The 14232-nt window shown below is 37.4% G+C and overlaps 1 protein-coding gene across 2 annotated transcripts in view; it reads left to right on the top strand.

Annotated features, from left to right (window-relative positions):
• The window catches only part of RERG (RAS like estrogen regulated growth inhibitor), a 113428-nt gene that overhangs the window by 89079 nt on the left and 10117 nt on the right, over window positions 1-14232 (top strand). For both annotated transcript variants that reach the window (XM_003481681.4, XM_021092305.1), the window contains one exon: window positions 10834-10890. In XM_003481681.4, the coding sequence (XP_003481729.1) occupies window positions 10834-10890 (57 nt within the window). The remainder of the gene's footprint in view (window positions 1-10833; window positions 10891-14232) is intronic.

Genomic DNA, 14232 nt, shown 5'->3' on the forward strand with positions numbered 1-14232 from the left:
GAGGATGGAAGATAAATGAATGGATGGATGGATGGATAGAGATGAGTGGAGGGAGGGATAGATGGTACTTCTCTACTTGGATGTTTTCACTAATGTTTTATTTCAACATGTTCAAGTTCAGCCTTATTGCTCTTAACTCATCTCCCCATTATATTCTGCCTCAGAGAATAATGCTATCCCCAGATTTTATTCCACATGGACCAATCCCTCTCTAGATCTAATCACTGAATAATTTCTATAGGTAACCAGCTCAAATTAAGCCAACCCCCTACTCAGAATCTCTGTGTACCCATAGACTTTAACATAAGATCCAAGCTCCTTAATCTGATATATAAGCTCCTTTATATGGGATTTGAAATCTGGAGAACCTCACACACTACTCCCCACATAGTTCCACCCACACATCAGTCAGCCTACCCTGAGCCTCATGTAATTGCTAAATGAACCAGGGTCTCCCATGTCTAGGCCTTTGAACATGAAGCTCTTTGCTTGCAATGCTCTCCCTCAGCTAGCAAACTTCAACTCATCCATGATTCAGCTCATAATTTAGGTCTAATATGAAGTCATTGCAGAGATCTATCTTAGGGAATCCTCAGTCTTGCTTTCTTTGGTGTCTAGCACAGTGATCAATAAATACTTATTGCTTAAATAAATGTGTCTAAATCTCATACGTGTAGGGAGGAGAAACAGATTTAATGAGAGAGCCAAATGGGGAAGCATTTGAAAGTGATTAAATTTCAATATCGTTATATCTCTGTGAACTCTGACTACTGCTTTGCTCTGAGCTCCTCTCCTTAAGATCTGACATTTTAGGTCACACAATTTGCTGGTGCCTTTTTGACATCTCTTTTGCAGTCAAGCCTATTTCCATCCCCTTTCAGTTAAGCTTCTCAGTCTAGAAAGAGCTTTTAGCCCCCTCAACTAGGGGTCCTGTAATTCCAAAAATGCCACATTCTTGGTTTCCACCATCTCTTGTGGCTGTTAAGTGAAAACATCAAAGAGCTGTGCTGGCCCCTGCATGTCCTTCTAGACCAAGGTGCCATGCTGAGATGTCCGTAGATCACTCCTTGATCTGAGGCACAATGGCCCATGTTTCTCGGAAGATGCTGGTGTAATTATAGAAAGAGTAGACTGCTAAAAGGAAGGACATGAACTTGGGGGTTGGTGGTTGAAGAGAAGCTCAGGAATAAGGCACAAAAGACCAGAAGTGTCAGATGCAGGGGGATGGGGGAAGAGGGAAATTTGATTCGGAGGCTTTGACTTGATACAAGGATGATAGAGCTCCCAGTGAGAAAGGGAAGAAGGTAAAACTGAACTTCCTCATATTTTAGCCAAACCCCTTGGAATAGCAGCAGTTGACTATATATATTACTCTGATTTTGTCTAGTATACTTTCTTTTCCAGAAAACACTAGGTTTTCTCCCTCTGAGGCACTTAAGTCAATTAGACTTACCTCAATCTGACCTCCCTTCTTATATCGTGCCATCATAACAGCGCTTAAACTAGATAATATTTGAAATTATTCACGTGCTTTTTTTTTTTTTTCCTGGAACATTCAAATGTGCACCTTCTCAGCTCCTCAAGATTAGGAATTTTGTCTTATTCTCTTTGCTGTCTTCTTCCCTGCCTAAAATGGTTCCTGACACTGGAGTTTGTGTTGCTAGAAGGAAATGTTAATGGACTGAGGAAACCAGTAAGAAAGTAGTTACTGTCACGCACCACTTTGTGTCTATGTCAGCACATCCTTGTTTTCCTCTTTTGCCTCATCTTTGAAGACCTTTTCAAGAGAAAAACCAAAATCGTATTTATATAAAATTCCCTTCTTGCATCCTGAAATTCATATTCTCTTTCTGTGTTGCCATGGTTTCTGGTCATGGATATTCCCTCCACTTATGATGAAAAAACTCTAGTCACGAACACAAAATGCACTGTTCAAAACATGCCTCTTTGTAAGATGTAAGCTCGTATGAAAAACAAGTTCCACCATTCAGAATTAAATATATCCATAGAAATAGCAAAATGTAGTAGTAAATGTTGGATATTATAAAAAGCATGAATTCTTTTTTTTTTTTTTTGTCTTTTTGCCATTTCTTGGGCTGCTCCCGTGGCATATGGGAGGTTCCCAGGCTAAAGGTCTAATAGGAGCTGTAGCCACCGGCCTACGCCAAAACCACAGCAACACAGGATCCGAGCTGCGTCTGCGACCTACACCACAGCTCACGGCAACGCTGGATCGTTAACCCAGTGAGCAAGGGCAGGGATCGAACCTGCAACCTCACGGTTCCCAGTCAGATTCGTTAACCACTGCGCCACCACGGGAACTCCAAAAAGCATGAGTTTTTTAAAGTAAGCAAATTTTTTTAAATTTAATTTTATTTTCCCACTGTACAGCAAGGGGATCAAGTTATCCTTACATGTATACATTACAATTACATTTTTTTCCCCACCCTTTGTTCTGTTGCAACATGAGTATCTAGACAAAGTTCTCAATGCTACTCAGCAGGATCTCCTTGTAAATCTCTTCCAACTTGTGTCTGATAAGCCCAAGCTCCTGATCCCTCCCACTCCCTCCCTCTCCCATCAGGCAGCCACAAGTCTTTTCTCCAAGTCCATGATTTTCTTTTCTGAGGAGATGTTCATTTGTGCTGGATATTAGATTCCAGTTATAAGTGATATCATATGGTATTTGTCTTTGTCTTTCTGGCTCATTTCACTCAGTATGAGATTCTCTAGTTCCATCCATGTTGCTGCAAATGGCATTATGTCATTCTTTTTTATGGCTGGGTAGTATTCCATTGTGTATATATATACACCACATCTTCCGAATCCAATCATCTGTTGATGGACATTTGGATTGTTTCCATGTCCTGGCTATTGTGAATAGTGCTGCAATGAACATGCGGGTGCATGTGTCTCTTTTAAGTAGAGTTTTGTCCAGATAGATGCCCAAGAGTGGGATTGCGGGGTCATATGGAAGTTCTATGTATAGATTTCTAAGGTATCTCCAAACTGTTCTCCATAGTGGCTGTACCAGTTTACATTCCCACCAACTGTGCAGGGGAGTTCCCTTTTCTCCACAGCCCCTCCAGCATAAAGTAAGCAAATTTAATCTAGTTATTCACTTGACAGCTCTGCAAAATAGGTATATTCAGCTTTCAGTTCAGGTTTCTCATGTGTAGACATAGGAACACTTTTGAGAGTATTTATGAGAAATAAGTAAGCTTATAGTCAGTATTCAAACTCCCCTTTTGACAGCATTCCAGAGGCCCATTAGTATTTTTACTTAAGTCATAACTAAAATTTACCTAATGGTATTTTCTAAGATGATATACACTCTAATCCAACACCTAATATGGTTATTAAATGGGTACTTCATTCCACAAAATTAGTTTATTCAGCAGTAAACCATCTCTACAGATTTAGGGTAGAATTCACTCTATTTTTTGTAAGTTAATTCTTATTTCTCTGAAGTTAATGACTACTGAAAGTTTGGGGTTAAATTTAGGGCTGATAGTAGTAAGAGGTCAAGGGTAGTGGTTCTCTCTGGCCCAAGAGAAGGGGCCTGTGGGGTCCTGTGAGTTGACCAATCAGGTTTTCAATAGACCTCTGAACTAGGTATTGAACCTGAGAAATAGTGACATATTCAATGGAAGTTCTGCTGTAAAGAACATGTTTTCAAATAATAAAAACACACTGGAGTACAGACCTGAGTACAATAGTGATGTGGGGGGGGGCAAAGAGTTTATTCAGATTCTAATCATTTCCTCATTCATTTTAAAAATATTTATGGAGGATGTATCATATGTCAGACAGTACGCCAGCCATGGGAGATAGAGATGAACAAGGCTTAACCTCTGACCTCAGATCACTCGGAATTTGTAAGACATATGGGAATGCAAATGAGTATTTTACAAGGCAATTGTGCCTGTTCTATAATAGAGAAGAGACAAATGACAGTTTTACATCACCTGGGGAAGTGATTAATGGCTTGGGAAGATCAAGGAAGACTTAGAAGTTAAGGTGGTTCTTCACTAGTAGAAATGTTCTCTGGTGAACAGTATTATCTATGAGTCTACTGTATTCTAAATCCATCTTTTTTTTCCATTTCTTTGATTTAGTTCTGTTCTGGATTACCTACTTACTATGCTGACTAGTTTTTAGCTTCTTTGGACTGTCCAGGTTGCAAAGTTAAAAAAGAAATCAGCCGGAAATTATTTATGGAGCACCCAAAATAAGTAATGATCTCTGCATTATATTTAAAATAATAATAATAAGCCCTGAAGGCACACTTAAAGAAACATACTGCCAACCATATTAAAATGAAGCCAAATTATAACATGAGGATGATTGCACTGTCTGTGTGTTAGTCCACCACAGATTACAGAATTAAAGGAGTAGGGTCAGTGTTCCACATGGAACCAATAAAAGAAGTGTTATGTCTAGAAAGTCATTTTTTTGTAGAGATGTTTTAAGTCTTTATTTTGACCAGGGTTTTGATCCCTTTTGTCATCACAAAAGCAGTGTTGGGTGATTAAACAATACATTTTCTTCAAAATGGACCCTATATGCAAAATACATACAAAGTTCAAATTTTTCAAAGTAAGAGTTTCGTAACAGTAGAGGAATACACTGATAAGACTCTTCAGCTTCCAGGTGGCAAATTCCTCATCAGCAAAAAGCAGTGGTACCACTAAATGAGTGAGGGTAACACATTGAAAGAAAGTGGTTCCTGGTGGCAGGCAAGATGGCACATCTTTCAAGAAGAGATGTAAACAACCCAAGCTTCACTTTCTTCCTTGATGTACACACGTGTGTATACACAGGGTATCCATACACACATGCACATATGTATACGCTATGTTGTGGGGCAATGAAGAGTAAAGATATACAAGGAATGGTATAGCACAGCACCGGAGCTAAAGCACACCTAAGAGCACACACTCCGTTTATGGAAGTGGATGGCAATACCAACAGAACTGCATTCTTTTTGAATTATTTTCCCACTATAATTTTTGCAATATTATTAAAATTGAGGTTGTGCTTACTGAAGTGAGAAATCAATTCCCAGGTGATATTAGACTCTCTCATCCTTCTCTTTTTTCATTGTTTTTCAAATACTTTATTTATTTTGACATTTTCCCCAGAGATCATAAAATTTAAACTGAAAGCAATTTAGGATTGATTTTTTTCACCTATTGAACCCTGGTAATAATACACCATTGCTGCATGTTTTTTTGTTTTTTTCTGGCCGAGTAGTTATACTCTAAGTACTATAATGAAGTAGGAAGGGGGAAAAAAAAAAGGAAAAAAGAGATTGTCTTCTATGCATCATAATTTTGAGAAGTTTCACATTTAGGATACTGTGTAAGTTTATTATAATGTCTCTTCATAGTTTTTAAGCCTTAACATTTCTATAAGACATTGGAGGATCTGCTTGTAAACAAATGAGAAAAATAATTCAGATAACAGGTGGTGAATATCTTTACAGCCCAGAATGGACTCTGATTGTGCTGACATTAGCCATTTGCCTTCTTTGCCTATAACAAAAACTTTCATTTCTTTTTTACACAATAATTAAAACTCTGTGAAATAAGTATTCTAAACTAGTAGACTCTTGTGGAAAGTTATTAAAAAGTTTTTAGAAGTAAATATGTTTTTTATGAAAGACCTGCAGATTACAGAATGAAAGCCATATGTCTCACTTAACATATTTTTGTAATAATTTTTTGTTATGATATAATGTAGGAGATGATAAGCATCATCTTAGAGCATATACGAAGTCAAGGGTTTTCAGTGGGTGTGTTATCAGGGTCAAGGCAAGATCAAAAGGTAGTAAAAATGTGCAGGTGAAAAATAATATTTCTTAAAGTACTCTTAATTGATACAGAAATTCTTTTCATATCCTAAAAATTCTAAGGTAGCCATTTAAAACGCCTTTAAGCTGGATTTTTTCCAAAACAATCAGTTGGCCACAGTTCTATAAGCACATGATAATTTTCCCATAATGATTGCTGTTTGTTATATGCTACTGAGTTTTGGGATATATTTGTTACATGGTGATTCACTAACTGGTATAGTACTGGGAACTATGTCTAGTCACTTATGATGGAGCATGATAATGTGAGAAAAAAGAATGTATACATGTATGTGTAACTGGGTCACCTTGCTGTACAGTAGAAAATTGACAGAACACTGTAAACCAGCTATAATGGAAAAAATAAAAATCATTATAAATGAGATGTATAAAAATAAATACATAAAAAATAAAAAAGAAAGGAAGAAAGGAAAGGTTTCAAAGAGGAAGTTATATTTGAACTACACTTTGAGGGATGATTAGGATTTTATTAGTTGAATAAGGACTTTCAAGCCAGCAGTAACAACAGGATCAGAGGCATTAAGAGATGAATATGCATGATGTTCATAAGCAGAACCATCAGTCTGGTGCAGTGATGTAAGGAGTGCTGTGGGAAGTGATTGAAATTCATGTTGCAGAAGTATGTGAGGATCCAGAAGCAGCAAAAGAATCAACTCTGGGAGTTCCCTGTTGGCCTAGCAGTTAAGGACGCAGTGTTGTCACTGCTGTAGCTCAGGTTTGATCCGTGGCCCGGGAACTTCTGCTTGCCATGGATGTGGCCAAAAAGTAAAAATTTTTAAATTTTTAAATTTTTAAAAATCAACTCTGAGCCCAAGGGTGATATTACTACCCATATATTATAGTTTTAATAAACTTAAAGAAGTATAATTTGTATAAGGATTGTAAAATAAGCAATTCAGATTATATATTTATATCACTTTTTAGAAAAACATTATAGCGTTGTTCTATTGAAAATTTTCTTGAGTTAATTTTTCTGCTTATTTTCTCAATGCCTGGTTGTTATTTAACTGTTAAGAAGAGTGAACAGTGACATGAATTGGTACCTCTTTTCCACCTATTCAACAAATATTTTGAAGTCTGTGCCAGACACTGTTCTAACACTAGAAAACAGTAATGAATAAAACAGATACCATACCCTTAAGGAATATACATTCCAAAGGAAGAATTGAGTAAAATAGTAACAATAATGATAATAACAAAGGAGCATTTTCTTGTTTAAATAATTACTATTAGTAGTAGGGGGGATGCTGGTAGTGGTGGTGGTGGTAGCATTATGGAAGGGGAAGGCTGACTGACAGGAACTAATCTAATCAACTACTAACTTACTATTCTGCTTTAGCCATACTGGTTTGCTTAATGTTCCTTGAGTATATCAAGTACACATTCCTGCTTTAAGGCTTTGCACTGGCTGTTCCCTCTTCCTGCAACACTGTTCCCTTCCCATATCTTTCCTCATCTCTTTCTTCATCACCTTCTCAATAAGAATGACCCTGGTCACCCTATCTTAGCTCTCACACCCTTATCTTCCTATGCTGAATCCCCTTGATCTTCCTCTCTTATGCCATCACACTTATCATCTCTAACAGACCATATAATTTACTTATTATTTTTATTTTTTAATCTATCTCCTCCTAGTAGAATATAAGCTTGATAAGTTCAGAGCTCTTTGTCTGAATTGTTTACTGGATTATTATAAACACCTAAAACAGAACCTGGTGCAGAAAAGGCACTAGATAAATATTTATTCAATGAAGTGAGGGCAGAGAGAATTAGGGGAATAGATGTGAGAGACGGTTTAAGTTTTAACAGAATCACTGGCTGCTGTGTGAAGAGTGGTTTAAGGGAGTTCTGGGGAATGTAGTTAAAGCAGGGACACTGCTGAGGAAGAGGTGAAACCATGTAATGAAAGTGGCCATGGTGGAGAAGATGAGACGTGGTAAGAAAATGAAAATTGCATTTCATAATAAAATTGTAATAAAATTGGAGGCTAATAACACTGGTGAATTTTATAATTACATCAGTAAATGGTGACCGTCACTTAAGTACCCCAGCCACTTTACATAATGAGAAAGCCTTTAGCAGATATCGTTTCCACAGATGTAAAATTATTTTCACTCTTTAAACTAATAATTTTGCATTATATTACTGAAAACTTAAAAATATATAAAATGTATTTGCCTTTTCCATGAATAATCTGTGAGAAAGAGAAAAAAACATGTTTTCAAAGAATTAATATGTGACGTCAGTTTTTTAAAGGAAGTTTTGATGTTTTTTACTGCATTTGAAGTAGATTGAATTTTTTGAAAAATGTGTGATTCTATTGTTAAAATAACCCTTACATAGGATGTGGGTCTCTTAAAAAGAATACCAAAAATGTGTAAATTGATTTCATTGATTAAGCCCAGCAGCACTGCTCTTTGGAAAGTAACTGTAAGAAACTGAGCCAATAACCCAGAAGTCAGCGGGAAGAAGTTATCAACAAGAAAATAGTCTCTCAAAGTGTACCTGAATCATTTTTATATTCATAGAACAAGTTCCTTAGAACCAAACCCTGGAGCTAATTTACTCCAATATTAAGACAAAATTCTAACAAGCTTGTTAATATGGCTTATCAGTCATTGGAATAGTAAAAAGTAACCAAGTAGATGGGCAGATAGGTTATTAGAGGTGGGCTCAAGAACGAAGGCAAAAAGAGAAAGCCATGGTATTTGAGGGAGGAAAAAATTATATATGTGTATATGAAAAATATATCTATATAATCCGAAACTAAAAATAGTCAAAAGCCCTAGCCCTCTGGAATTGTTTCGCCTCGACCACTCTACAGCCTCTAAAAGTATTGCCATATAACTATTCAGGGCCCTAATCAAGATTCTTAACTAAAATCCAGACATTTAAAAATGATTTGGTTATATTCAGTATCCTCGTTTTGAAAGGCGTTTCTAAAACATTTCAGAAAGAGTTATAAAGAGAAATAATTAAGGCTTGAATGGTCTGGGAACGGAGTGCTTCACACTTCAGTTATGTAAAAAATTTTGTTAATTTTAAAAGCTCAGTTGCTTGAAGATGCCAAATAAATGAATTTTTCTAGGTCACAACCTTGGGAGTTAAAACTCCATATTCTAACCAAAGATGAAACTCTTTGAATCCTCCAGGCAGGCAGTTCAATTTACTAACACTGGCAATTTAAAAAGAGAAAAATATCTGCTTAGCACTGGCTACTTCTTACATGCAACAACAACAAAAAAGACTCAGTCTCAAGAGAGTGAGCAGTGACAGAATGCAAATTGAAGATAAAACCACAAGTACGTTCACTGTGGGAAGTATCATAGGGTCAGTGGCCTTGCTCCTTTAGGCACTGCAAACATTTTGGCTTAAATCCAGCCTCACACTCTGTAATTGGAAAGAACATTGCTGCTTTCAGTCTCCAGCCAAGCCACATATAGTTGTGGTCTGTTGTATGAGGCTTTCATGGTCATTTGTGCTGTGATCTCTCACATAAGCCCCTGCGGTAGAGGGTGTAGACTTCTGTTGATTCTAGTGGAGGCAATCGACAGAGAGACCTCCGGTAACTTTCAACTAACTAGTCTTGTTTCTTCAAGAAATATCTTTAGACTACTACCCACAGGGCATTTCAGCAAAAATAAAACTACCCTAATAAACAGTTTTGATATTGATTCTTTAGTTACGGTCAATAAGATCCCGGGAGGACCATCAAGGGTCTTCAGAGGGCCACTGAGCCTGCTGAAATTACATGCTAAACTGTACATTTTTCCAGGGAAAGGGTCCAAAGCTTCATTCTCTTTTTTTTTCTTTTTTAATGGCCACACTTGCAATATATGGAAGTTCCCAGGCTAGGGGTCCAATCAGAGCTGCAGCTGCCAGCCTAAGCCACAGCCATGGCTGTGACCTACACTGCAGCTTGAGGCAACACCAGATCCTTAACCCACTGAGACCAGGGATCGAACCCACATCCTCACTGATACTATGTGAGGTTCTTAAGCTGTTGAGCCACAGTGAAAACTCATTCTGTTTTTAAAGTGTCTGTGAGACTCTTTTCCAAAAAGAATTTCTAAAGATTAAAAAACCCATTGTTTTCAATTACAATACAAGTATAGAAAAATGTTCAGCCTGGGTCCCATCAGTTTTTAAGGACAAGTAGAATTCACCTGTCTCAGCCTTGCTCTTTCTCTGACTCACCTTCTATTAAATATTATCCAAATGAGCTAGGTCTTAAATTCAGTTTAGACAATGGATAAATTATAGGCTTTGGAAACCCTTTTGGATTCAAATCCTGACTCAGCCACTAACTAGCTAGGTGAGCTTAGTTAAATGAGTTAACCTCTCAGAACCTCAGGTTCTTTTTCTGAAGAAGGAGGTCAATCCTGTTACCTGCCTTATGGGGTGAAGTGCTGATTGAGGAGATCATGAGGTGACATGCTTAGCATGGTTCCAGATCCTGACCCTGCCTGGAAGTTCTTAATCACCCTTACTTTTGAAGAACTTTAATGAATCACTAATAAAATCCTTAATTTTCAGAGGTTTTTTGTAATACAAGTATCTTTTCACTACCATAAAAATTGTGACATTTTAACTCACCTTTATCAATCATGATCAAAGTTCAAATTTTAGACATCCATATTGTGCTGCTTTATGGCTTAATTCATTGTTTTACTAAAAATTGCATATGTGAGCATGTTTACATTATGATGTTTTTAACAAATCTAAGCTGTTCATTAGTGCACAATAAACCATTAAAACATTACACGAATTTTTAGGCCACAATATAAAAATTTTTAAATATTTGAATAAACATAAATAAATACATTAGGCTTATATGCAAGGACATATAAAATACATATACTTGTATGGATTATTTCTCTTTCTCTTTCCTGATAAAGGTAAGAACAATGAGAAAATTAACAAATCGGATTGAAATGTTGTTCTTTTTTTCCCCACAGCTCTTGTAGTGCGATTTTTGACCAAACGGTTCATCTGGGAATATGATCCCACCCTCGGTAGGTCAAATTTTGTTTCATCTTCCTCTCCAGTCAAAGTTTACGACCCAAAAGAGAAAATGGTATTTTCTGTGGCAACATTTTTAAGCATCCCGCAGCTGTTTGGGAAGTGCTTTATCAAATCGTGTGAAGTCCTGTAAAAAGATGGATGTGTGGTTGCAGGCCACATCTGCCTTAGAACCCTGCCAGATTTTAATGCATAGACAAAAAAACCAGGTCAAACTGGAGCCAAGAAAGAAGTGGATACAGCTTGATGCTCTTCCATTAGGAAATTCTAATGGGAGAAAGAAGATACAGTGGGAGTTCCTGTCTCGGCTCAGTGGTTAACAAATCTGACTCAGAACCATGAGGTTGCGGGTTTGATCCCTGGCCTTGCTCAGTGGGTTAAGGATCCAGTGTTGCCATGAGCTGTGGTGTAGGTTGCAGACATGGCTCGGATCCTACATTGCTGTGGCTGTGCTGTAGGCCGGCAGCTATAGCTCCAATTAGACCTCTGGCCTGGGAACCTATATATCCACGGGTGCCGACCTAGAAAAGACAGAAAGACAAAAAAAAAGATGCAGTGGACATGGCTAATTTGGTGTAGGAGAAAATGGCAACAGAGAAGAGAATAAAACACAAAACTTGTGAATGCCCATTTTGGGAAGACGTATAAATAAACTATGTGTCTCCTCCTCTTCTCTCCTATGAATCTGATGTAAGCCATTTTTAAAATAAAAAAGAGGGAGTTCCCTTTGTGGCTGAGCAGTTAACGAACCTGACTAGGATCCATTAGGATATGGGTTGGATCCCTGGCCTCCTCACTCAGCATTGCCAGCATTGCCATGAGCTGTGGCATAGGTTGCAGACATGGCTCAGATCCAGCATTGCTGTGGCTGTGACATAGGCCAGCAGCTATAGCTCTGATTTGACCCCTAGCTTGGAAACTTCCATATGCTGCAGGTGCACCTTAAAAAGCAAAAAGATAAAATGAAAAAAATAATAATAATAAAAAATTTTAAAAAATTTTAAATTAAAAAGAAGCAGCAAAAATTGGTATCTGTGGATCTGAAAGTAGCCACAATGCTGATGGATAAAGTATTCGTCTCGTGTATTTTCCATAGTCTGAAGCAGCGTACTTCCTAGTAATCTATTTAGTTCTCATCTTCAAAATCACACTGAAAATCCATGGGTTCCAAATTAAGCTTTGACTCTGAATTAAGCCTGTGAGTGTTTGGTTGTCTTGCTTCAGTACCCCAGTTGGTTTTGGAACAGCCACCAACTTTGAAATCCAGAGGAAGAGGAAAAGACATGCATGATTTCATTACCAGGCCCCATGTCCTGGTCAGAGCTAGCCTTACTCAGAACGATAAAACGGTCAAAGATGACTGCTGATTTGTGTTTTGGGTTTTGTCTTTGAGAATCACTACAAAGTTATACACATTTAGCTTAAAAGGGAGTTGCTCTTTTCCCTTGATTTTACTCATTCATCCAACAAATACATGTTGAATGCTTCCTATGTGTCAGATTTTTCTAGGTGCTGAAGATAAATCAATAGAAGGAGAAAGCATGGGCTTTTGTTGAACTTACTGTCTAATGAAGAGAGAAGAGTCAATAAACAAATAAATAGATGTCAAATAGTGATATGAAGGGAAACTGTACAGGGAAGGGGCTAGAAAGTGATCTTATGTTTTATTTAATTTTTAACTTTTTAATCTATGGAATTTATTTTAGTGAGAAGTACAAGGTGAACACCCAACATTTTTTCCAAGTGGTTAACCAGCTATCCCCCTGTTATTTACTAAATAATCCCCACCTCTACCCACTACTTCCTATGCTGCCTCTTTTTAATACATGGGATCATTTAGACAAGGATGTGGTTCTAGATTTGCTTTTCACATCCAACACCAGTACCACACACTTTTGACAATTTTATGTTTTTTAGAACATGTTGATACCCAATAGGGAAAGCCTTCCTGCTTTCCTTTTTTACACAATTATGTTGGCTACTGTCTCTAGTTTTATTTTTCCAGCTCAATTTTTAAAACTCTATTATAACATGACATAATTTCCATTGGAATTACATTAAAACTATAAATTACTTTGAGAAGATTCACATCTTTATGATATTCAATCTTTTAATCTAAGGAATAGCAAGTCTCTTCATTTATCTTTAGTTCTCTGTTTTTGCTTTTAAATAAAAAGTTTTTCGACATCAATAATTCTGACATGTTTTTAATATAGCCACAATCTAATCTTAAAATGATGTGTTTGGATCTAAAAGTGCACTTGGGGGAGTTCTCTGGTGGTCTAGTGATTAAGGTTGTCACTGCAGTGGCACAGGTTCCTTTCCTGGTCTGAGAACTTCCGCATATGATGGGTACAGTCAAAAAATAAAAAATAGTTCCCATTGTGGCTCAGCCATAATGAACCCAACTAGTATCCATAAGGATGTGGGTTCGATCCCTCGCCCCACTCAGTGGGTTAAGCATCCGGTGTTGCTGTGAGCTGTGGTGTAAGTCAAAAACATGGCTTGGATGTTGTGTTGCTGTGACATAGGCTAGCAGCTGCAGCTCGGATTTGACCCTTAGCCTGGGAATGTCCATATGCCACAAGTACAGCCCTAAAAAGACCAAAAAAAAAAAAAGGCACTTGGTTAATAAAAAAAATCATTCATTATCTATTGTTTGCCCACCTAACCACATGCTTACCCTCCTCATATTTTTATTCCTTATGTAAGCCTTATAAAGATTATAGCGCCTGAGAATCTTAATGATTTATGGGAGTTTAATAGAAAAATACTAATTTTATGTAGCTGTACCAGTATATCTCAACGAAAGATGAAGCTTATAAAAAATCATCTCATAAAATTTTTGAACCCTCTCTGGATATGTTCCGATAACTAAATGTTACATTTTAATTAGTCTTAGGTGAGCCATTTTCCCTTTGGTTTTATTCCCTCGGAAAAATGACTGCTATTAATAGAAATCTCCTGCATCACTTATTTGTAATTCAGGCTTCCTTCACAAAGAACAATGAAACTTTATTCAGTGACCTTGTACTGTGCTGCTCCAAAAGGACTACAGCTGCTAGGCAACAAGAGCTCTCCTCAGATGCAGGAGTATCAGACAGATGACTCACTCCCAAGTGATGCTTTCATTCAGTCACCCTGGAAACCTGATGTATGTGTGTAGGTGTGTGTGCACAGGAGTACCAGAAGTCACTAATGTTCTGGCCTGCAGGAGCTCCCAATCCATTTGATTCAAGATGAACCAAGCATTTCCTGGGCATAAAACCTCATGCTATTGTTGAGTTTCAAAACCACCACACCTATTCTAGAGCACAGAGAACTCTACCCAATAT

This window comes from Sus scrofa, chromosome 5 (genome assembly GCF_000003025.6).
Source record: "Sus scrofa isolate TJ Tabasco breed Duroc chromosome 5, Sscrofa11.1, whole genome shotgun sequence".
NCBI classification, from domain to species: Eukaryota; Metazoa; Chordata; class Mammalia; order Artiodactyla; family Suidae; genus Sus; species Sus scrofa.